This window comes from Camelina sativa, chromosome 4 (genome assembly GCF_030686135.1).
Source record: "Camelina sativa cultivar CO46 ecotype springtype chromosome 4, ASM3068613v1".
NCBI lineage: Eukaryota > Viridiplantae > Streptophyta > Magnoliopsida > Brassicales > Brassicaceae > Camelina > Camelina sativa.
Window position 1 is genome coordinate 2,294,292 of NC_141883.1, and position 21,762 is coordinate 2,316,053.

Consider the following 21,762-nt stretch of genomic DNA (forward strand, 5'->3'; position numbering starts at 1 on the left):
ATATTTTTATTTTTATATTTTTTATATAATTATAATATATTAAATTAATTTTTAAATTTGTTGTTTAGGTTTAAATTCTCTATTTTATATTTAGTGTATGGTTTAAAAGAACGTGGTTTAGTATTTAGGGTTTAGCAGTTTATAATTTAATTATTTTATATATTGAAAAAATATATTTTTTTTTTCCTAAATTTTTTATGCTCAGATTGAAATACGAGAAAAGTGGGATTATAAAGCCTTAAAATCACACCGACAAAGCCGATATTTCTGCTTTTACTCATCTTTTTGTTGCCAAAATTGTTTTTTTTTCTGATGAAATAAAATTAAATATTCACCTCTTATTTTATAAGTGTGGGTCCTAGATTCCAACGTAAACAAAAGCTGGAAAACGACAAAAAGTCCGACTGTTTATACTTATCTATTTCTCTTGTCCCTGTGTCTGTTATCATATCAATACAGCCTCGCTTACGTGGCATCTCTCATTTGTACTTTACTCTCCCGGTGGTAACATGTGTCACTCACTCATCGCTTACTATGGATTCGACTCAGAGGCCCATTGGGCTGTATTAATGCTGTTCAATAAATGTGTCACAATAATATTTGCTTACTCGAATTTATTATTTAATACCTAAGAAAATAGCTAGAATTTTTTAAAAAGATTATCGTATATATAGCACAAAAAATAAATTTTGTTTCAAATTTTTTTTTAACATCTAACTTTTATTAATTTAGAGAAGAAATATACACAGAGCTAACAAACCAGCTAGGTGGTATTGTATTGTTTTGTTTCAAATTTATCATATTATTTCTAAAATTTAGAAAAACACTAATTTTTAAATAACACTAATCAAAAATAATACTAAAATTTCAAAAATAACACTGAAATCCTTTTGTAAAAAAATCTTAAGCTAACCAAAAATAATAAATAAGAAAACTCAAGTAAAAGTAATATTAGGTAAAAGACAAAAATAACTGAATATATTCCACAAAAGAAGGATAAAACAAAGAAAGAACAGTAAAAAAAACCAGCCAAACAATAATTGGTTTTCAAGAAAAGTAACAGAGAGAGTTTAAAAAAAATTAATGGTTACCTAATAATAATTACTCTGTTAATCGTTAATCCTCCATTAATGTCTTTCATTTTCCCTCTCTCTTTTCAAGTTCCTTGTTATTTAAGAAACCCATGAATCCGATCATCTATTTCTAACCCTGGGCCGACCAAGAAAACTTTTTGGACGACCCATATCTCAAGGGTTCTAATTATCAAAAATACAAAAAAAAAAAATCTCTCACCGCCGATTTAAATGGTGAATCTTGGGAGCTACGTTATCGTCTTTGTCTCGTTGTCTCTCGCTGTCGCTGTTCCATCGGTTCATGCCCACGTCGCCGAATATGATGAATACTGGACGCAGCGTCAAACGGAAGCGTTGCATCAAACTTTGGAATCTTATGACCCGGAGCCCCTTAATGTTACAGACCACTTTAACTACCATGCCGCCTTGTGGGTTCTCTAAATTTAACTTACGTAGGGTTTTTAATTTGTTATTAATAATCTAACTTCTTCCGGAAGTAACTCATGTTTTCTGTGTGTTTTCTCAGAGCCATGGAGACGACGGGGACAGCTAACGAAACAAGGAGGGATCTCCGTCAGGTCAAAAGTGGTAAGAAAAGACGTGGAGGAAGGTATGAATCCCTTAACGCGATTGACAAATGCTGGAGAGGCGACAAAAACTGGGACAAAAACCGGAAGAAACTAGCAGACTGTGTCCTTGGATTTGGCCGCAAAACAACCGGAGGCAAAAATGGACCGATCTATGTGGTCACTGATCCATCCGACAACGATCTATTGGACCCGAAACCAGGAACTCTAAGACACGCCGTGACAAGAGACCGACCACTCTGGATCATATTCGCAAGACACATGATCATAAAACTGCAACAAGAACTGATCATAACGAATGATAAAACAATCGACGGTCGGGGAGTAAGTGTTTACATAACCGGGGGTGCAGGTTTAACGTTGCAGTACGTGAGGAATGTGATAATACATAATATTTATATCAAACAAATTAAACGAGGACCTGGTGGGTTGATTAGAGACTCCGAGCATCATTTTGGGCTTCGGACAATGAGTGACGGTGATGGGATTAATATTTTTGGTGCGACCAATGTTTGGATTGATCATGTCTCGATGACAGATTGTTCTGATGGGATGATTGATGCGATCATGGGATCGACCGCGATTACTATCTCCAATTCCCATTTTACCGACCACGACGAGGTAAATAAGAGGCTATAAATTAAGTTTTGGCATAAAACCCAACCAAATTGTTTTCGAAAACCAAATTTACAAAATCGAACAGTGGTCCATTTTTGCTTAAGATGTTCACGAGAGCGTATATGCAAACTTCGAACAATGAGGCCTAAGGTCCCCCTTAATACTGCAGGTGATGCTGTTTGGGGGTAAAAACACGGATGTGATCGACAAGAAAATGCAGATAACAGTTGCGTTTAACCATTTTGGTAAGAGATTGAAGCAAAGAATGCCAAGGGCCAGATATGGTTTGGTCCATGTTGTGAACAATGACTACACTCACTGGGAAATGTATGCAATTGGTGGAAACATGAACCCGACCATTATAAGTCAAGGCAATCGTTTCATTGCTCCTCCTAACGAAGATTCCAAACAGGTAAAAAACCACTAAAACTCTCGAATCAACAGTTCACTACACTACACTTGAGAGACACGACTGAGAGAGATTTTGAAATGCAGGTTACAAAGAGAGAATACACACCTTATCCTGAATGGAAAACATGGAACTGGCAATCAGAGAAAGATTATTTCCTGAATGGAGCTTACTTTGTGCAATCGGGAAAAGCAAACGCCTGGAGCACTGCCCCGAAAAATCCAATCCCTAGAAAGTTTGCAATCCGACCTCAACCAGGAACAAAGGTCAGAAGACTCACAAAGGATGCTGGTGCGCTTGGCTGCAAACCAGGCAAGTCCTGCTGAGAAAAGCTCCACGTTCGTGCGTTTGTGTTCCCGTGTTGTTATGGTAACAAACAAAAAATAACAGACAAAAAGAATTGTATTTGTTGTGGGTGGTGTTTGTAACAAATTGTGCATAATGCAGTAAGGATTATAATTATTATTAGAAGAATATAGGTTCATTTTTTTTGTTGGATGCAAAAAAAATCAAGGAAAAAGCATATTCTTTTTGTTTTTGAATCTTCTTACTTGCCTCAAAGGGCACTAATCTAAACACCAATACATAATAATCACTCCTATTAATCCTATACCTTCTTTCTACCCAAATCCAGGGTCATTCTCGTCAATGCTGTCTGGCTTATATGCTATCAGACTCGTGTCTTCTTGCTTAAAAAAAGAAAGAAATAAACGTTAAAACAGACTTGGTTTTATCCCTATTCATGAAGAACGAATTATTATGTCATCAAAACCTTACCATCTGAATTAGCAGTCATCTAGTAGCTCTATCTTAGCGCTTTCTTTTAATCCCTGAAACATGTCAAGAGACAAATCGGGTGAGTGGAGGTTTCATTTGGAAGTTTTAATAAAATCATACTGCTGCATCCGATTCTATATGTGAGTGTACTTGTTATCATATATTGACCCAACAATACCTCTGAGCTTGAAGCTTCTTCGTTTGTAAGTACTATACATGTGTTTGACTTCCCTGAAAGCCGAAGCTTCTCCTGCCAGACCACATGAAGCAAGTTGTTATAAAATTCCATGGACAAGATGGAGGAGGTTATATATGTGAGACCAATTATAAATTATTTCTTAGGACTATATACATACTAATTCTTCATCTAAATGTGCCTCCTCACGAGAATACATACCTGTATCAATATATCCGGCATCTTGTGATTTTCTCCACCCAAAGAGTCGCACAGATACATCAAACCCATATTCGCAATATTCTGCCCAGCAACAAAAGAAGACCAATAAGTAAATTTGATCTTTTACTTCATGGCTCCATTATTAGCTGCCAATGATCCCTTCGAATGTTTTGGAGAACATTAATAAATAAAAAGAGCGGAAGTAAAGAAGTAAGTACCTGCTTGTACTCAATGCTATCTAATTTTCCACCCTAAGAAATTGGAAATTAGATGGAATCAGTAAGCAATAACGACCACCAGAGATATGTACTTTTGTGTTTATTATAGTCATGAGTTTAAATTAATGTTAAAGTTATAAGCAAAGGAAAGAGAACAAATCTAATTGGTGGTCACATATAATCTCAATTCTTGTAGTCAGACAAGTTTTCAGCTCGAAATGACAATGACGAAACAATAAAATGGATTTTTTTAACAACAGTACCACGCACCATACCACCAAAGAGGCTATGCATTGCGTCGAAATCATCTCCAATGTTAGCAAGATCCTCAAGAGCCAAACCCACCTGTTAGATAGATATGAAACTTGTTAGTTGTTAATACTAACCTCAAAGGAACAACTCTTGAAACCTGTTAAATACGTAATGCCATATTCATACATTATCCTGGACTCCCTTTAAAAGATCTTTCTGCACGTCCAGCTTATCATCCACCTTCTGAAGCCGCTGACTCAGGTGTTTCTTAGCATTCTGACCAAACAACATAAGAAAAAAAGCCCTATACAATTAGAAATCTATAAAGATCATAAACAAGACCTGAAAAGTCGATAGAAGAATCACCCACAGAAATAGCTTCTGAAACGGTATCCAAATGCTTTGTCAAGTTCGCCACAGCATTGTCCATGTTCTGCTTTGTTATGCACATGATATCAGAGAATGAAATGCCCTACCAAAGAAAAAAACATCAGCTTCAGAGTAAATTTAATCCCAAAAAAAAAAAAACTGTAGTTAGAGTTAGAACTCTACAAGATACCTTGAACCACATGTAACCATATCCTAAAGCCCCCAAAGTCGCTGCCGGGACTATAAACGGTGTATAGTCAGCTGGAAAATGGTAAAATGAGAAAGTTAGAGAGAGATAAACAAACATATCTTCAAAGACACCAAATCAAAAACTTGCAAGAGACAAACCTCCTTGACCTCCATTCACTACAGTTATCTGCCGCGATGAAGCCAATTGCCGAACCTCCATTGCTAATCGTTGCATCTACCAAATTCTCTCACACATTTATATATGATTGTTCCAAAAAATTTGATCTTTTTACACAAAATTTACCTGACTAGTCATGCCATCAGAATCATCATCCGTATGATCACCAGATTTCTCAAAACGCTTAACCAAAGCCTACGAATTTGGAAGAAACAAAAAAAATTTACAACTCCATTCTGATCCAAAACTCAGAAGAAGAACAACAAAAGAAAGCTTTTTTACTAAAACGTACCTTTAGCTCACCCAAAATATCAGACATCTTCCCATTCTTAACCAGAATCGTACTAGTATAACCTTCAGATTCAAAGACAACATAGACGCTTTAAGCAAACTCTAATAATTGGGGAAAATCATAAAAGCTGGAGAAACCCTAGAAACCTACCTGCTCCAGCTAAAAGCAAAATCTTCGATAACCCAATTCCAGATTGCATAGCCATGGTCGTCGCAGCCTCCTCACAAGTGGGTGAAAACAAAAGAAGTTGTCTTCTTTCTTCGTCGACCTCTGTAAAAGTTTCGCTCGCCGGCGTAAGAAACTGTCAGGCCAATGTCGGTTTATGTTGAACGATGTCGTTTTTCTTGTACTTAACTTCGTAGTTATAAACTCTTTGACCTTGCCACTAAACTAATCTCGGCCGTTAAGACTGACTCATAGTAGAAGCCAAACCAATAAATCTGAACCGTGCATTTAAAAGTAACTTATAGGGTCAACTCTATGAATATTGGGTTAATGTTGAAAGGTTCTTAATATTATATTGGGGCAAATTTGTAAAATTATAAATATGATTGGGTAAAAAACGAATTAAAGAGAAAGTCCTCTTCTCTCCTAAAACCCTTTTCCTCCTCCATCGATATCCAAACCAACCCCAGTGGAGAAGACGAAGCACTGAGAGGGAAAAACAAAAAACGATGTCGCAGCTCTTATCTTCTCCTCTAATGGCGGTTTTCTCCAAAACCCATCAGTTTACAGACGCTCGTTTTCTCTCTTCTCACTCAACTCTCACCTCCGGTGGTTTCGCCGGAAAAATCGGTCCTTTGAAAAAACCGGCGGCGAGGTTGAAATTAACGGTGAAGTCACGCCAAGATGATTACTTTGAGAAGCAGAGGTTCGGTGACGTGTCTTCTTCTTCTTCTCCGCAAACCAGTAGGTCACTCAATTGTTTTTGAATTTTGAGTAGTGAAAGCTTGAAATTTCAGAAAAAGTTTGATTTTTTGTTTGTTTGGGTTTTATATAGCTGAAGGATCTTCTCCTAGATTCTACGTGGGTCATTCGATTTACAAAGGGAAAGCTGCTCTTACGATAGAGCCACGAGCTCCTGAGTTTGTGGCTTTGGAAGTATGTCTCTCTCCCTCTCTCTCTCTCTCTCTCTCTCTCTCTCTCTCTCTTTTGGAAGATCAAAAGCATTACTGTGTTTATCTCTAGGTTGATCTCCTTACTTCCTCTTGTGATGGTTTTGATCCAGTCTGGTGCGTTCAAGCTTACAAAGGAAGGTTTTTTGTTGCTCCAGTTTGCTCCTGCAGCTGGTGTTCGTCAATACGATTGGAGCAGGAAGCAGGTTTGGTTTTTTATCTTTCACTTGCTACTTTCAGAGATTGTGATAAATATCATGAACTCGATTTGGTGAAAGAAACAGCCTTTTAACTTTCTATAATGGTTGTGGTTGGTTAGATTATGTTTGATGTGAAATGTTGTAGGTCTAATTTTTATCTTGAACTTGGTAATTTATAGATTGGTGAAAGAAACAGCACTTTTACTTATGTTTTGATGTCGAATGATGCAGGTGTTCTCGTTGTCAGTTACAGAAATTGGTAACCTAGTTAGCCTTGGGCCGAGAGAATCATGTGAATTCTTCCATGACCCATACAAGGGAAAAGGGTATGGTCTAGGGATCTTATGAGGTCTTTTTCATTACACAGAATGTGTTGTGTTTCTCTTTGGAGTTGTGATTCGTAATTGGTTTTGTGGTTTGGTTGTTGTAGAAGTGATGAAGGTAAAGTGAGGAAAGTGCTGAAAGTTGAGCCCCTCCCAGATGGTTCTGGCCGCTTCTTTAACCTGAGTAAGCCAAACCTTTATCTCTTCTTCTTTATTTTTCGTCAAGCTCTTCTGATTTCCATTGCTTATTTTCCATGAAGGTGTTCAAAACAGGCTCTTGAATGTAGATGAGAATGTATATATACCAATCACCAAAGCAGAGTTTGCTGTTCTTATCTCTGCTTTCAACGTGAGCTCTCTCTCTCTCTTTCTCTCTCTGTGAGTGAAAAGCCTTTGCCCTTGTTCTAGCTTCTAACTTTACACATTGAATTGCAGTTTATCTTGCCCCACCTTATAGGCTGGAACGCATTTGCATCCTCCATCAAACCAGAAGACTCTAACCGACTTAACAATGCGTCACCTAAGTATGGAGGAGACTACGAATGGAGTAGATGATGAAGATGGAGGCAACCTTGCAAAATCGGTTCTGCCGTCCATCCCATCTTTTTGTTATTTCAAATCAATGAATCACCAAGAGCTGTTCGAGACAGAGAACACAAAAAAAAAAAAAAAAAAAAAAAAAGCAGTGTTGTTGTGTAGGACGTAACTCATATTTTGTGTTAGATAATTTGTGTTCATTGAAGAGCAACCGATTACAATTTTGCTAATACAAGAATCACGTTACTCTTACTCTTGTCTAGTCTTTACATTAATTTATTTGATCACAAAGGGTCTAATACTCTGATCTCTTAGGGAGCATTGACATGCTCTCGATTTCGGAGTTTGTAAACCAGGTAATTCATCCGATACAGGATTGCATTCGCAGTGTAGAAGAAACTAAGGGACCTAAACAAACAAAGATAAAGGAGATCATTGTCCGGATTATCGCATTCAGACATTAAACAGAGTATGATACCCCGCACAATGAGCTGTTTCACTTTGTTTCTTTAGGTCCTTAAGTGTCTTCCACACTGCGGATGTAAACCTGAATCAGTGTATCACCTGCTTTACGAGCCCCGAATCAAGAGCATGTCAATACTTCCCAAAGAAATCCCTGCCTTTGCTCACGTTTGACCACTCAGCAAATACTTAAACAGACAAACTAAGACCTGGAAGTTTCACCAGTTGCTTCTGATCTATTAACTGCCTAATGCTTTCCACAGCTTGCCATCTTTCTAATGCAGCATATATGCTGGACAAGATCACAAATGGAGCTGAATTCTCTGGCTCTAACTCTGCTAGTTTCATTGCCGCTTCCTCTCCAAGAATTAAATCCAGGTGTTGCCTACATGAACCGAGCAAAGAAGAGTAAACCGAAGATGATGGTTCTGACATTTGATCGATGACCTCTTTGGCTTCTCTTAATCTCCCAAACCGACCCAAAAGATCAACCATACAACCAATGTGCTCTGTACTAGGTTCATATCCATATTCTTCCTGCATCAACCTAAATACTTGAGATTCCTTCTCGACATTGCCACAGTGACTACAAGCAGATAGAACAGCGGTAAAGGTTGCTATACTCGGTTCTACTTTCTCCTTTCGTAATAGGTCAAAGATTTCAATTGCAGAGTCACACTCTCCATGTTTACCATAGCCAGATATCATAGCGTTCCAGAACACGGGATCCTTGGGTTTCGGTTCAAACCGATCAAAGATCCGGCGTGCCCACAAAGAGAACCCACATTTCATGTACATGTCAATGAGAGACGTCGAAACATATATATCCCTTTCAGCTGCAGCTTTAATGACATGCCCGTGGATCTCTTTGCCGTTCTTAAAAGCCCAGATATCTGAACAAGCAGATAAAAGGCTAGTGAGACATTTCAAACTAGGAACCATAACTACTGATAGCATTCTCTCAAAGAACTTGAAAGCTTCGATTGTTTTCCCTAGTTGTGAAAAGCCACTGATCAGTGAATTCCACGTCGCCGAATCAGGCTTTATCCCCTCGGAATCCATCTGTTCAAACAGCTCAACTGCTGTCTCATGCTGTTCATTAATCATCATTCCAGAGATAACAGAGTTCCAAGATATCAAGTTCCTTGTATCTTTCAGCTCAATGAAAACACTGTATGCTGATTTCCAACATCGACATTTCGAATACATATCAATGAGAGCTGTACCGATCATTGCATCAAACTGAAACTCTTTTTTCATGACAAGACCATGAATTTGTCTACCATACTGAAGATTCAAAAGACTAGCGCAAGCAGTTATTGCATTAATGAAAGTAACAGGATTTGGTTCTTCACTTGAAAACCTCCTCATGAGATTGAAGACACTAGGGACCAAACGCATAACTCCATTCTCCATCAACCCTGAGATAAAAGCATTGTAGGTCACAACACTCTTATGAGGCACTTTTTCAAACATCTTAGCAGCCAAAAACCACTCTCCACATCTCGAGTACATTGAAACAAGAGAGGTTCCAACGTAAACATCCATCTCAAACCCTAATTTCATCGCCAAACAATGCAATTGCATCCCTCCTTCCATATCCCCACAGCTACCCAAAACACTCGCCACTGTAACCGAATTTGTCCCAGACCCAGAAACCCTAGCTTCCCCAAACATCCTAAACGCATCTCTACAAAACCCATTCTCTAAAAGCCCAGAAACCGCCGCATTAACACTCGCAATACCCTTCTCAGGCATTTCGTCGAGCACTTTGAGAGCATCCGTCACCTGCTTCACCTTCATGTACATACTCACCAAAGCCGTCGCCGCGAAAACATCAACGAAAAACCCAGTTTTTATTACACGGGCATGCAGAACCCGACCTTGTACAACGTCACCGAGCTTCGCACATGATTTGAGAAGAGGCGGGAACGTGAACTTATTAGGAGAGTGAGACAAAACCGCATCCAGCGAAGATCCACATGTGACGAGATGCGAGACTCGGTGTCTCGTGAGGTTTATCATCTATAGAGAGGCAACAGCGAGACCAAAGTCACATCAAAGCTCCTCCATTGTTGTTACACAACAAGGATCAAAGATTAAAACTTTTCCGTTGAAATGAAATTGGATAGAATCTGGTTAAAACCGGTTTAATTTCCGGTTAAGCGCTAAACTCTCGCATGGCCTCTGAACAAAAAATATCTGAAGTATCTCTGACTGTACACAGCTTTGATTGGATCGAAGCTTCTAGAAGATCAGATCACACCACTGCGTGCGTTATACGAAGTTCCACATCATTTCTCTTTTCTCTCTATCATCGTCGAGCTTCGGAGACTTTTTCTTTTCTCTCGTCGTCATCGTTTGAATTATCCGGCCACCGCAAGGAGAGATGCTAGCTTGACGACGAATCTCCACCGATCTTTCCCTTTTTGTATAACAGTAAGATCTCTTTTTTATCACGATTGCTTCGTTTTTAGATCCGTAGATTCAGATGTTGTTATCATTCTTTGGATTCTTTTGTGTGAAATTGATCCGATGTTAAAAGATTCCTAGGTGGTTGTGGTCTTGTAAAGTATTTGCTTTTTCCAATTTTGCAATTGATGTGCTCCTAGATGTGCAACCACAATTTAGAAGAACATAATTGAGATTTTGATATGAAGTTGAGTTTTTGAAATTTTTGTAATGGGTTTTGATGATAGAGTAAGAGAAGGATGTCGACTCCGGCGAGGAAGAGATTGATGAGGGATTTCAAGAGGTTGCAGCAAGACCCACCTGCTGGTATTAGTGGTGCTCCTCAAGACAACAATATCATGCTTTGGAATGCTGTTATATTCGGGTAATGGAACAAAACCAAGTAAAAAGATTGATACTTGATAGGTTTGAGAGACATTCTATGTCTGCACTGTACTTATTGAACATTTTGTTTGTTGATTTGCAGGCCGGATGATACCCCTTGGGATGGAGGTAAATTTTTGTTATTGTAATCACTTATCTTGAGATTTTGGAAATCTTTTATACCTGGTCTTATGTCTCTTTTCTATGATCTTGTTCAGGTACTTTCAAACTCTCACTGCAGTTTTCTGAAGACTATCCAAATAAACCACCGACAGTTCGGTTTGTTTCACGGATGTTTCATCCTAACAGTAAGTTAGAGATTACCACATCATCTTTTCTTGTTCTGAGTGCATGTGATTGATGAAACTCGCACTTGGTCAATGTTGTGCAGTTTATGCTGATGGGAGTATATGCTTGGACATTCTCCAAAACCAATGGAGTCCAATATACGATGTCGCTGCTATACTAACCTCCATTCAGGTATATATATACAGAAATGTTGTATCCAAATGCTTCTCATGTCTTGTTTCTCTATAAACTTTTGATGATTGTTGTTATTCTGCTTCCTCTCCTCACGTTTTACACGGATCTTTGATCTAATTTGATTACATTCGTGGCTGAACAATCGTCCTTTTTCATCACAGTCATTGCTATGTGATCCTAATCCGAATTCTCCTGCAAACTCGGAAGCTGCGCGAATGTTCAGTGAAAGCAAGCGTGAGTACAACAGAAGAGTTCGTGAGGTTGTTGAACAAAGCTGGACTGCCGACTAGTAATTATATTGTTGTAGCATTTGTCTTCAAATAACACTAAACCTCCTCTCTTGTATTTGATTCGACCATCACACTTCTCTGAGAGTTCTCTCTCCCTCCCACTCGCTTTTATGTCTTTGTGTGTTTTTCAAACTCTGTGATTTGTTGCTTTTGTTGTTTCGTTGTATTTTCGCAACCACATTCATCTTCATAATTATAATATGTATTTCAGTTCGACCATTGTTGCTGCTCTTCTTCTTTTGCTTTTATATATGATAATACAGATTACTAATTCAGCTAATAGAAGATGTCATATACACTTGTTACTGTTTCTACACTTTTTTTGTCTCTCTTTATGAACATTTTATTCATATATTGCATTCATGGCGGATTCATGATTCCCACTGCTTGGTCTCCATCCTTGCTGCACTTGAATTGTATACAGCAGATTCCAAGCCAGTTGATAGGAAATTCCGTTCCTCAGCGACTAAGCATATGAATATGATTCTTTCACAGATGGAGCTGCTAAGCTACTGAGTACTGTGGTTCATCTCTTAAAACCTTCTCCAGCTTCAATAAATAGCATAAAGGTTTCAAATTTGTAATGTTCTGACTGAAACAGAACAGACCTGAAGCTTTAAACTTCCCATCTATGAAGAGCCTGCAGTCACTACTTGCCTGTGATGGTCTGAAGTAGTATCACTCCATACTAGTACACATCTTCTTTTTCTCTCCACTACTCCCAAGTCTGCAACCAATTCAATAACAAGTTTATATCCCTTATGATGGGTTCTGCTCGTGCAAAATTACTGGTGATTTTCCAAGATGCTCAGATAATAAAATTTGATATTTTGCTTGCATGGAATGTACTACAGAGGGATTTCTTGGAAAACAAAATGCTACATAAATCTGAAGGTTGAAGGCTGCACTACCTAAAGAAATTTGCTTTCAGAAATAAGTTCATCTTCTACAAATGGGATGGTTTTTCGAACAATTACCCTCAGAGGAGCTCCTGCAAGAAGGAAAAATATGTGATTAAGAAAGCACTAAATAAATGGATTGTTCAGTATCAAGAGCTATGTCAACTGAATCTGCACCTTCACTAGCTTGATCATCTTCAATACAGACTGCAGCATAATGAGAATCAGCCAACTCCAATAGGCCAAACTTCCAATCTCTGTTGCATTTCTTCGTCTCCTCCTATGAATTGACAGACAGTTCAGACGTCTAGAGAAATAAATCAAGCGTCCTATAATTCTATAGCTACTGTCTATTTATACACTATGCAGCAAAAACATTTTTTCGACGGCAATGAAAAAGATACTGCAAAGGGAATTTTCAGAAAGTTTACAACGCAACAACTAATCACATTTGATAAACACCCTATTCAATTCCAGAATGTGTGATTAAAAGTCTAAAAGAAACCTTGCAAAGATTGTAGCCTCCATTTGTTCCAGCCTTAGACTGGATTGTGAAGGTATTAAAAGGTGCAGCAGAGAAACCTTTTCCTAATGCTTTCACATATGCTTCCTGGAAACAGAACCATCACAACAGTTCTAAACTTTCGAGAAGAAACAATTTTCAGACTCTCAAGTATATATGTTGTCCGTATAAACTACCTTAAGAGTCCATAACTTAATAAATTCCTTTCGCTGAACTTCGGGGTCTGGTATAGTTGACAAAAACGTCACTTCATCAGTAGAGTAAAATCTCTCTGCTAATGTCAAGACATCATGTTTTATAGTTCTATCCTTATCTTCAAGATCGATACCAACCTACAGTCATAATAAACTGCAACTGCTCAAATCTTTAAAAAAAAAAAGCATTGACAAAATGTATGTATTTGCCTGAATTAGAAGACTTACAGGAACATGTACAGACCCCACAGGCAACTAATGAATCTGTGTGGGAGATATTGAAATGCAATGGTGGGTCACTACAGTTCTTATAATTCTGCCAATCTACCTGTAAAAAAAGTTAAACAAGAAAAAATGAAATTTTGGCCTTAAGCCAAGACTATTATTAGTCTAGTATACAATCCCAAACAACTGTCTCACCTCAGGCTTCCCATACATATTCTTCTTGAACATCAAGATCCGAGGATCGACCCCATTGTTTATTTGATCTAGAAATATGAAAGTTACAGTTAATGCTCAGCAAACTCGTAAAAATCTAGGATTTCTATAAGAAAAATTCAGTCTGCAGGTAACCACCACATGGTAATATAATAAGCTCACAGTTTCAGGTAATGCAATTTTACTGAATAAATCTTTTAAAGATTAAGTTTCTTTCAAACTAAGTTTTACAATTAATCATAACCCTAAGAGACTACCTAACAACATCATACAGAAAGGCAGCTTAAGGAGACTAAGAAACTTAGGGGGGTGTATTGAACTTGATATTTTAGGAGATTTTGGAGTATTCTGAAATCCTCTGTTATTTAATTGATGATTTTTTAAAATCATCTGAAATCCTATGTTATTGAATATGAAATTTATAAAAATCATTTAAAATCTCTTGTTATTCAATCAATAATTTATAAATCTCACCTCAAATCTACTGTTATTCAAAAAATCACAACCTTTTTATAAAAATCTAATGAATGTGATTTTAGGAGACTTTTCTAACATTTCTAGTTAAGAAATATGGCTTACAAAATCCCACCTTAAAAGGTGAAATTTTGAAAAAAAAAAAAAAAATCTTTTAAAAAGAGTTCGACATCTACAGCAACTCGCTTTCTCTCTCTCTTTTCTCTCTTTGATCATAAAAATCCTAAAACTTTCGTTGAAGTGAATAATAACAAGTTTCTGCGGTCAGTTTTTTTTAATTACTGATGTGCTGGGAAACACACAAAAAAAAAATATTTCTTGGATTATCTATGATCATAGGTAAGAGTTGTCGGAGTCGAAACTTTGATCGGATGATCGTCTCTACCATCGCTCTCCATGTCTCCGCTCACCATAAACTTCTCTCCTGGCAATAATAATCCCCTTTATCATCTCAAGATTTTCAATTTCATGTTACAGACCCCCTAATCACTTAGCAGGTTTGAGATAATTGAAAAGTTGGATTCAATTTTCTTTACTTTCAGGAGCCAGTGAAGCAACATGATGAAAACCCAGTTATTATACAGGTATTTTTGATTTTGCAAACTCTGTTTATAATTATATCAGAAAACCCAAAAAAAAAAAACTGCAGACTTGTTTCCTCATGAATTTGCTTATGATATGAAATTGAAGTTTCGTTTGAGGTGATTAGAATGCAGTTTGCTTTTGTGTGGATATAGATTACATTGGAACAACTCATCATGGACCAATAACTAACAACGCAACGATATTAGGAGATTGGTAAAAGCTCTCTGCTTTGTTTCTTTTGTCTGAATTGAAAAGCTCTATGCTTTCTTTAAAAACTCTGATTAGTCATTGCTTATTGTGTATATGTAGGTAGTACAGAGGAATACTGGAAGAGAGAAGAGGCAGCTCAAGTCATCGCTCTTGTAAGTGTAAAAAGTTTGTTACAATAAGGTCATTGTTCTTGTTTCTTTTTGGTTCATGTGGATTATAATACCTCTTTGGGGTTTTAAAGCTTATAGTCATCATTATGTTTACCAAGAATGATTAGCAAAATTTTTGGTAAATAGCAATTGTGTTTGGTGATTCAGTTAATGTGGGAAGGAATTGGGCTAGGAGGTGGTGATGAACAGCTCCTCGAAGGTGATTATGGCAGCTACAATGGTCAAGGTAGTAAGCTTAGTCAAGGTTTTAAGCTTAGTCATCTCCACCACAAGTAACGAACCTTCGCCATTACCATCATCAAACATCGATTCTTTATCCAATCCTCTCTACACAAGTGTTTTTCAAACTCCAAACAAAACCCATTTTCACCATGAACCATCTTTACAAGCTTCTCTTGATCTGATTCAAGAAACCATGGCTTCTTCTGTTGATAACTTTATCTACATATCAAACCCAAATTACTCAAACGAAGCTACAAGTAAACAAACCACACCTTTGAAACACCTCAGTCTTCACCGTCACGGCTTGAAGATGATGAAGACGACGACGATATAACCAAAGAAGATCCAACACCAACATTGTCTCCAATGAAGGATCTGCCTGAAAAGTCATGCTCCGTTTCACTAAAAGCTAAGTTTGAGAGCTGCAGTTCTTCATATGAGATTAGTTCTTCATATGAGATTAATCTTTTTATGAACCTCACTTTTTGGTTAACTGTGACAGCTCTTCATTCTTCTGAAATGCATATCATTTTGGGCTTTTTATTTGTGTTGTAGTTGCTCCACCAACGATTGGAAAAAGAACATGACCAATGTCTATTTTTCTTCTTAAATTAATCATAGTATGAAAGAAGATTAGGTAAATAATCAACAACATTCCAAGTTGCTCTTTTTTTCTTCTTTCTAAATATTAAAATCACTTAAAATTCAATAATCAAATCTCAACAAATCTCAAAACCCAAATCTCACCAAATCCTAAAATCTCAAATTTAATAACCAAATTTCCTAAAATTACACTCAAATCTCTCAAAATTCTAAAATATTAAAATCTCAGTAAATCTCCTAAAATATCAAGTTCAATACACCCCCCTTAATCTTCAAGAAACAAAGCCTAATAGGAAACTCCAGTGCCTAATGATTGATACTAGATGTGAAGACATACATCTTGCAATGGTGGTCCGAACCAAAGTGCGGGCAAGCAAAGCATTCTTCTGAAGCTTATCGCCTCGCATCTGAAGAACTTCATCATTCTCAGGTGGTGACAGAAGTTGAGAGTATTGTTTTAGAAGAGATGTACTCTTCACTTCATCTGGCATAACATACCATAGATGAGTCTCCCTACATGTAAAGAATAAGAACACAATCAATATAAAACTGACAAAGGTAAGCTTCAACACTAAATACCAAAATCATATCAGCCCATTTGGATCAATACATAAAAACATCAGAGAAGCCTAAAAAGTCAAGCTTTTTATTGCATTCCAGCTCAAAGTCAAGCTTTTTATTGCATTCCAGCTCTGAAACTTATGAAAACAGAATACTCGTTAACATACGCAATGAACTACTCACATCCGAGATGGAAGTTGCAGGGGAACCAGTTTAGGCAATTCGATTGAGAAGCTTCGCTGCATTTGCGACATGATACTGGTTCTCATCAGATATAAGTAAGTACCAGAACTGAGCTCCAATTTACCCCGATCCGTTGATCGGAAGTTGCTCCGGTGAGGAAATAACGGCGGCGGCAACGATTTGCAGCAGACGGAGGAGAAGAATCATATTATTATTGTAAACCTGTTTGGTTGTACGTATAAGTCTATTCCCTTATTAGTTTTGCGTAATTTGGGCCAGCCAGCTAGGCCCATATAAGATAATAGAACTATGTACGTACATGCGTTTAACAAAACAAGTCATCACCGTCGGTGGTTCTCGACGCCATGGAACGGTGCGTCTCGTCTGAGAGTGCTTCCGCATATCAGAGGAAAATTGCGAGGCTGAGCTCTTTGTTCTGACTTCTATGATCTCAATCTGCTGCTATAAAAATGTGCTTTCTTCGAGTATGCACGCAAGGTGTTCGACAAAAACCCTCAATCACGTACGCTTTGATATCGTCTATCTGATTCTAGTGGAAGTCAATGTTATTGTAGCAAAAAGCTTAGTCCGCCATGATAGGTTGCTATGGGATACATGGAATGGGTGAGACGGGGCTTAATCTTTTCAATGATATGATAAAAAGGCGGCGTAAGACCCCCCTGGGATGTTGTTTGTGATGGTTTTATTTACGTGAAGCCATTAAAAGCCTAGAAGTCATGAGGAAACAGAGGAAAATTTTATAGAATGCTGGCTGAGTGAAAGACTTTTGTAATGGTGACTGTGGGAATTAACATGGAGTGTGATAGAGGCAGAAAGGTTTTGAGAAGTAGATGTGAGCATAGTAAGAGGTTAGCAGTAGCTTTTGGGATCAGTATTCCAGGCACAGAGGTTCTTGTCTGATAAAGAACCTGAGGTTGTCGAGCAAAGATGGACTGCAGACTAGCAATCATATTATTGTGGTAGCATTTGTCTTCAGAAAACATTAAGCCTCCTCTCTTTTGCTCCACCCACTCTCTATGTCTTTGTGTGTTTTTTTTCAAACTCTGTGATCTGTTGCTTTTGGATGTTTCTATGTATTTTTGTAACCACATTCATCTTCCTCATTAGTATATATATTTCAGTTCGATCATTCCGCAGATGTATTGCTGTTTATTTGATACAACAGATTGGGTACTAAGTAAGCTAATAGAAGACATTACAGGTAATCTATGAAACTACATATTGACTCTTCACTGTTTCTACAGTTTTTTACTGTTTTTTTTTGAACATTTTTCTTGAGGATTTTGTCATTCATATATTGCCTTCATGGATGATTCATGATTCCCGCTGCTTGGTCTCCATCCTTGCTGCACTTGAATTGTATACTGCAGATTCCATACAACATCTTCTATCGAAGGCCGCTTTGTCTGATCTTCACAAAGACAGTTGATAGCAAACTCTACTGTCGTCCTCAACGACTCATAAGCATATGATCCTTTAACAGATGGATCTGCTAAGCTGCTCAGTACCGATGGTTCATCTCTCAAACCATTCTCCAGCTGCAAGAAAATAACATTGAGGTCAAATTCATAGACCATGCTGGATTAACTAAGATGAAAAAGGTTCTGACTGAAACAGAACAGACCTGAAGCTTCAAACTTCCCATCTCTGAAGATCCTGAAACTACTACTTTGCCTGTGATGATCTGTAGTAGTATCACTCCAAACTGGTACACATCTTCTTTCTCTCTATCTTCGTTACTGCACACAATTCACTAACAAGTTTCAGAATATTTATGGGAGAGAACACATTTTATTTATATCTTTAGAGATACAACAACCTCCGAGGATTTTTGGCTTGAGGACTCTCTTCTCCAACCTATAAATGCCATGAAATTTTCTTAGATTGGTCAATTAAAAGAAGAAGAAAGATATTTAGGAATTTAATTGAATTAGTCAAAGAATTAATACCTTGGTTGGTAAAGGAATAGTATAGCCACTGATTTTTACAGTGAGCGTTTCATCAAGCATGATATTCTCTATCTTCAAATTGTTCCCAAAGATCCCTGGTGCTACTCCCATGTGCAAGAACTGTATCCCTCGAGCCACTCCTATGGCTATCGCCATTCTCTGAGGCCATTTCAGTACTTCTTTCTTCCTACAGTCTGATTACAAAAATTCCCATAATGAATAACCATTTGAATCTATTCTGAATATATTTTCTGTTTCTTTTCAGGTTATTACTTGTGAGAAAGTCCCTCAATGATCCACTAGAGATGTATTCTTGGACGACAAAGATGGTGTGTCCAGAGTGTTGATTGTGGTCTTGGTTACTAGCGATGCAGTGTCCAAGAACGCTAACCAAATGCATATGCCTTAGCTTTGATAAAACTTCCATCTGTTGAGCTAAGCTTTGTGGCAAACTCTTCTGCTTCAGCTTGATACATTGCACTGTCACTGGTATGCCTTCTCTTAGACAACCTGTGTAACGCTGTTCGGATACTATACATATTAATTAATCAGGTTCATCATCAGAGTCTCAAGTCATGCATGTTTTTGTTTTTTACCTGTTCTGCGAACAGGCTTGCTGCATCAAAGTCGTTAGTTGCTTCTTCCAATTCCTCCAAGGAGAAAACACGGTACGGCGGCAGACCAATCACTGCAGATCTCATTGTATGTGGTACACGTTCTACACTCAGAAAGAAACTGTTAATGGTTTTTCCTAGAGAAAGACTCACTTTCAATATTACAAAGTAAATAATAAGAGTCATTGTTTACTTGAATCTGGTAATGACTTAGAGCTGGTGGTTGTTGTACTGCAAACTGAGACTTTATCAGAGGCATGTCTCTCGTTGTTGTTGTTGGTTACTTCAGAACGATTTTCTTCTGATCTTGATCTTCTTCTTTTCAGGGCAATCAAAATCAACAGAACCAAAATTGCTGCAAGGATGACCGCACTGATGATTATTAAAATCACTAACCCGAGTTTGATTCTTGTAGAATCTTTCTCTTGAACCTTGGGGACAGGTTTCACGGCTATTGCTTTGCTTGCTTGGTTTTGACAGAAAGAAAGCGGACGCTGATACTTCGCATTAGGAGTGCCAGTCAAAGACAAGCAATTGAATGAGAAAAGCACTGTCTGATTCCTGAAACTCTTTGAAGAGTAGCAAGTAGGAAGCTTTCCGGTTAGGAGATTGTGAGAAACGTCAAAAGTTCTAATCTTTGAGGAGCTGCAAGAGAAATATGGAATTGACCCGCTTAACATATTCTGATCCAAACTGAGAATATGAAGAGAAGGAAGCGAAAACAGAAACTCTGGAATCGACCCGGTGAATTGGTTGGAAGAAAGGTCTAAACTTTGAAGCTCAATCAACTTCTTGATCTGTTCTGGAATCATGGATCTAAAGGAGTTGTTCTTCAATGAAACAGTGACAAGCTTACTTGGGAGTGAAGGAACTGCAGGCCCGAGTTTATTACCTCCCAGTTCCAGCTCTTGAAGATTCGACAACCCTCTGAGATCATCAGAGACAAACCCCCAGAACATATTGTCTGTTAAAACAAGGCTTCTCAGTTTCTTCAAAGACGCAATCTCTTCCGGGATCTTCCCGGAGATGAAATTGGAGCTGAGATTCAAAGATTCGAGAGAAGGTGATAACTTGGTGATGATTTTAGGAGAGAGAGAACCAGAAATCCCGAGTGAGGTAAGAGACAAAGTCTTTAAGCTTGAGAGCTGTGTAAGCAGAGTGAATAGTTTATGAAAACTTCCAGAGAGCTTACTGGTTCTGTTCCCGGTGATACTTAACTCTGTTACGTGACCTTTGAAGCAGACGATTCTGAAGGAATGAGAATGACGAATGCGGCAGAAGTTGGTCGTATCGGTCCATGATTGAAGAATATGTGGATACTGTAGTTGCTTCTGGATTTCAAGAAGAGTTTTTGATTCACTACTTGAAGCTAGCTGAGACTCGGATAGTACATGGGTTTGAAGAAGAAGAAAGAAGAAAATGAATGAAAATACATGGATTTGAAGACACTTCTGCATTTTCTTGGGAAAATTTACAGTGAATTAAAGATGTGTTTTTGGATTTAGAGATTGAAAATTTTCATTTCTTTCAGTGGAACAGAGACAGATCTATTAGAAAATTGAATGAAAACTTTTGGATCAAGTGATGGAGTATAAATTTTTGGGTCAAATGTATAAAGTTTCCTGAAGATTTACGTGTGAAAATTAAAAGAAAGAGTGAAGAAAAAAAGCCGATTAAGGTGGAGGCAATAAATGCCATCTTTCATTTCATAAACTTTTATAATACTTTTGTGGTTTGGTTGTTTGTTCATTACTGCACATTGCACAACCTAAGTTTGACAGACTGTTTTTTAATGAATCCAAGAAGATGAAACTTTTGTATTATTTAACAATAACAACTTCTATTCCACATGATATTTTGATCTAATTATTTGTTTCTAATTTAACTCAACTTGTCTAATTATGAATTCAGAAGACTTAGCAAAATGTCAAAAAAAAAGTTGATACTAAAGACTTTCGCATGTTATGATTTGGAACCTTAATCAAATGTTTGTTTTAGTATTTTTGTTCATGTGATAAGTACTAATAACTCAAATGGTTCATTAGTTCACAGCTAATAAGACTTAGACATTCAACAGTTAAACACTCTAATAATGATTCTTTCTTTGTTCATTTTCGTACATAGAATGATTAAACACGTGCTTTTGTTTTGTTAATATAAAACATCTGCATTTGGATTATAACATCTATAGTTAATTTTGATCGAGATGTTTTTGTAACTTGTCGGTGAGAATGAGATTAAGAGATGTGTGTCGTGTTGTGTCCTTGAGAAAACGAAGCCATTACGTTTTGTGTCTTATCTTTTAAAAGTGTGTTAGAGATTCTACCAAATGTCGAGCTGTTTCTTTGTGTTCTGATGAACTGTTCATTTAACTTTCTCTCTTTTTTTTTTGGGTACAATTTCTACTTTTATTAATGATAGTGTGAAAAAAAATTATGGATTACATATACATACGATGAAGCACATGCAATGGGCTTGGAAGTTGGAATAATCGTCACTGGGAAAGTTTCAT

The 21,762-nt window shown here is 37.4% G+C and overlaps 5 protein-coding genes, 2 long non-coding RNA genes and 2 pseudogenes across 13 annotated transcripts; 5 read left to right on the top strand and 4 right to left on the bottom strand.

The window, feature by feature from the left end:
* The first annotated feature begins 1,027 nt into the window (after positions 1-1,027).
* Positions 1,028-3,223, top strand: LOC104779605 (putative pectate lyase 6). The gene is made up of 4 exons (XM_010503977.3): positions 1,028-1,501; positions 1,600-2,281; positions 2,448-2,690; positions 2,774-3,223. Exons 1-4 carry the CDS (start codon positions 1,305-1,307, stop codon positions 3,011-3,013), a joined length of 1,362 nt encoding a protein of 453 aa, XP_010502279.1. The 5' UTR covers positions 1,028-1,304; the 3' UTR covers positions 3,014-3,223.
* Positions 3,130-5,725, bottom strand: LOC104779604 (uncharacterized). The gene is made up of 13 exons (XM_010503976.3): positions 5,510-5,725; positions 5,360-5,421; positions 5,194-5,262; positions 5,049-5,124; positions 4,891-4,961; positions 4,702-4,803; positions 4,518-4,607; positions 4,350-4,424; positions 4,080-4,112; positions 3,862-3,942; positions 3,643-3,714; positions 3,465-3,517; positions 3,130-3,376 (listed from the first exon to the last, which is right to left on the bottom strand). Exons 1-12 carry the CDS (start codon positions 5,562-5,564, stop codon positions 3,473-3,475), a joined length of 831 nt encoding a protein of 276 aa, XP_010502278.1. The 5' UTR covers positions 5,565-5,725; the 3' UTR covers positions 3,130-3,376; positions 3,465-3,472.
* Positions 5,726-5,871: 146 nt separating this feature from the next.
* LOC104779606 (single-stranded DNA-binding protein WHY3, chloroplastic) lies at positions 5,872-7,786 on the top strand. The gene is made up of 7 exons (XM_010503978.3): positions 5,872-6,268; positions 6,360-6,460; positions 6,588-6,680; positions 6,906-7,000; positions 7,105-7,181; positions 7,258-7,346; positions 7,433-7,786. Exons 1-7 carry the CDS (start codon positions 6,034-6,036, stop codon positions 7,550-7,552), a joined length of 810 nt encoding a protein of 269 aa, XP_010502280.1. The 5' UTR covers positions 5,872-6,033; the 3' UTR covers positions 7,553-7,786.
* On the bottom strand, positions 7,710-10,021 carry LOC104779611 (pentatricopeptide repeat-containing protein At2g02750 pseudogene; annotated as a pseudogene). Its single transcript, XR_015596416.1, has one exon. The product of XR_015596416.1 is annotated as a pentatricopeptide repeat-containing protein At2g02750 pseudogene (transcript).
* Positions 10,022-10,194: 173 nt separating this feature from the next.
* On the top strand, positions 10,195-11,823 carry LOC104779610 (ubiquitin-conjugating enzyme E2 2). The gene is made up of 6 exons (XM_010503981.3): positions 10,195-10,435; positions 10,696-10,832; positions 10,935-10,960; positions 11,050-11,139; positions 11,223-11,311; positions 11,476-11,823. Exons 2-6 carry the CDS (start codon positions 10,708-10,710, stop codon positions 11,602-11,604), a joined length of 459 nt encoding a protein of 152 aa, XP_010502283.1. The 5' UTR covers positions 10,195-10,435; positions 10,696-10,707; the 3' UTR covers positions 11,605-11,823.
* Positions 11,824-11,847: 24 nt separating this feature from the next.
* Positions 11,848-16,893, bottom strand: LOC104779609 (uncharacterized; annotated as a pseudogene). The gene is made up of 9 exons (XR_015596424.1): positions 16,667-16,893; positions 16,260-16,435; positions 13,641-13,708; positions 13,449-13,548; positions 13,203-13,358; positions 13,009-13,113; positions 12,681-12,783; positions 12,516-12,595; positions 11,848-12,331 (listed from the first exon to the last, which is right to left on the bottom strand). The product of XR_015596424.1 is annotated as an uncharacterized LOC104779609 (transcript).
* Positions 14,255-15,964, top strand: LOC104779608 (uncharacterized). 5 transcript variants are annotated; one of them, XR_015596425.1, is made up of 5 exons: positions 14,255-14,559; positions 14,675-14,716; positions 14,870-14,930; positions 15,027-15,079; positions 15,245-15,964. It is a non-coding gene; the product is annotated as an uncharacterized LOC104779608 (long non-coding RNA). The 5 variants fall into 5 exon arrangements; XR_015596428.1 differs by having other exon boundaries at positions 14,364-14,471; positions 14,849-14,930; XR_015596426.1 differs by having other exon boundaries at positions 14,365-14,471.
* A 94-nt stretch (positions 16,894-16,987) lies between the features above and the next one.
* Positions 16,988-20,831, top strand: LOC147945235 (uncharacterized). Its single transcript, XR_015596429.1, has 6 exons — positions 16,988-17,888; positions 18,058-18,395; positions 18,902-19,125; positions 19,248-19,338; positions 19,577-20,366; positions 20,493-20,831. It is a non-coding gene; the product is annotated as an uncharacterized LOC147945235 (long non-coding RNA).
* Positions 17,764-20,907, bottom strand: LOC104779607 (putative LRR receptor-like serine/threonine-protein kinase At2g02780). Its single transcript, XM_010503980.3, has 7 exons — positions 19,444-20,907; positions 19,233-19,354; positions 18,910-19,156; positions 18,637-18,830; positions 18,507-18,544; positions 18,312-18,426; positions 17,764-18,225 (listed from the first exon to the last, which is right to left on the bottom strand). Exons 1-7 carry the CDS (start codon positions 20,705-20,707, stop codon positions 17,974-17,976), a joined length of 2,232 nt encoding a protein of 743 aa, XP_010502282.1. The 5' UTR covers positions 20,708-20,907; the 3' UTR covers positions 17,764-17,973.
* Between the last annotated feature and the right edge of the window lie 855 nt (positions 20,908-21,762).

Excerpts from the sequence above, each read along its gene's own strand:
- LOC104779605 (XM_010503977.3), top strand. The coding sequence starts at position 1,305 with ATGGTGAATCTTGGGAGCTACGTTATCGTCTTTGTCTCGTTGTCTCTC. Across the intron at positions 1,502-1,599 it reads TTTAACTACCATGCCGCCTT|AGCCATGGAGACGACGGGGA; the intron begins GTGGGTTCTCTA and ends GTGTTTTCTCAG. Across the intron at positions 2,691-2,773 it reads CTAACGAAGATTCCAAACAG|GTTACAAAGAGAGAATACAC; the intron begins GTAAAAAACCAC and ends TTTGAAATGCAG.
- LOC104779604 (XM_010503976.3), bottom strand. The coding sequence starts at position 5,564 with ATGGCTATGCAATCTGGAATTGGGTTATCGAAGATTTTGCTTTTAGCT. Across the intron at positions 4,804-4,890 it reads ATGGTTACATGTGGTTCAAG|GGCATTTCATTCTCTGATAT; the intron begins GTATCTTGTAGA and ends TTTCTTTGGTAG. Across the intron at positions 3,943-4,079 it reads ATAGCATTGAGTACAAGCAG|AATATTGCGAATATGGGTTT; the intron begins GTACTTACTTCT and ends GTTGCTGGGCAG.
- LOC104779606 (XM_010503978.3), top strand. The coding sequence starts at position 6,034 with ATGTCGCAGCTCTTATCTTCTCCTCTAATGGCGGTTTTCTCCAAAACC. Across the intron at positions 6,269-6,359 it reads TTCTTCTTCTCCGCAAACCA|CTGAAGGATCTTCTCCTAGA; the intron begins GTAGGTCACTCA and ends GGTTTTATATAG. Across the intron at positions 7,347-7,432 it reads TTCTTATCTCTGCTTTCAAC|TTTATCTTGCCCCACCTTAT; the intron begins GTGAGCTCTCTC and ends ATTGAATTGCAG.
- LOC104779610 (XM_010503981.3), top strand. The coding sequence starts at position 10,708 with ATGTCGACTCCGGCGAGGAAGAGATTGATGAGGGATTTCAAGAGGTTG. Across the intron at positions 11,140-11,222 it reads ACGGATGTTTCATCCTAACA|TTTATGCTGATGGGAGTATA; the intron begins GTAAGTTAGAGA and ends AATGTTGTGCAG. Across the intron at positions 11,312-11,475 it reads CTATACTAACCTCCATTCAG|TCATTGCTATGTGATCCTAA; the intron begins GTATATATATAC and ends TTTTCATCACAG.
- LOC104779607 (XM_010503980.3), bottom strand. The coding sequence starts at position 20,707 with ATGCAGAAGTGTCTTCAAATCCATGTATTTTCATTCATTTTCTTCTTT. Across the intron at positions 19,355-19,443 it reads TAAGTCATTACCAGATTCAA|AACGTGTACCACATACAATG; the intron begins GTAAACAATGAC and ends TTCTGAGTGTAG. Across the intron at positions 18,831-18,909 it reads ATTGAGGGACTTTCTCACAA|ACTGTAGGAAGAAAGAAGTA; the intron begins GTAATAACCTGA and ends TTTTGTAATCAG.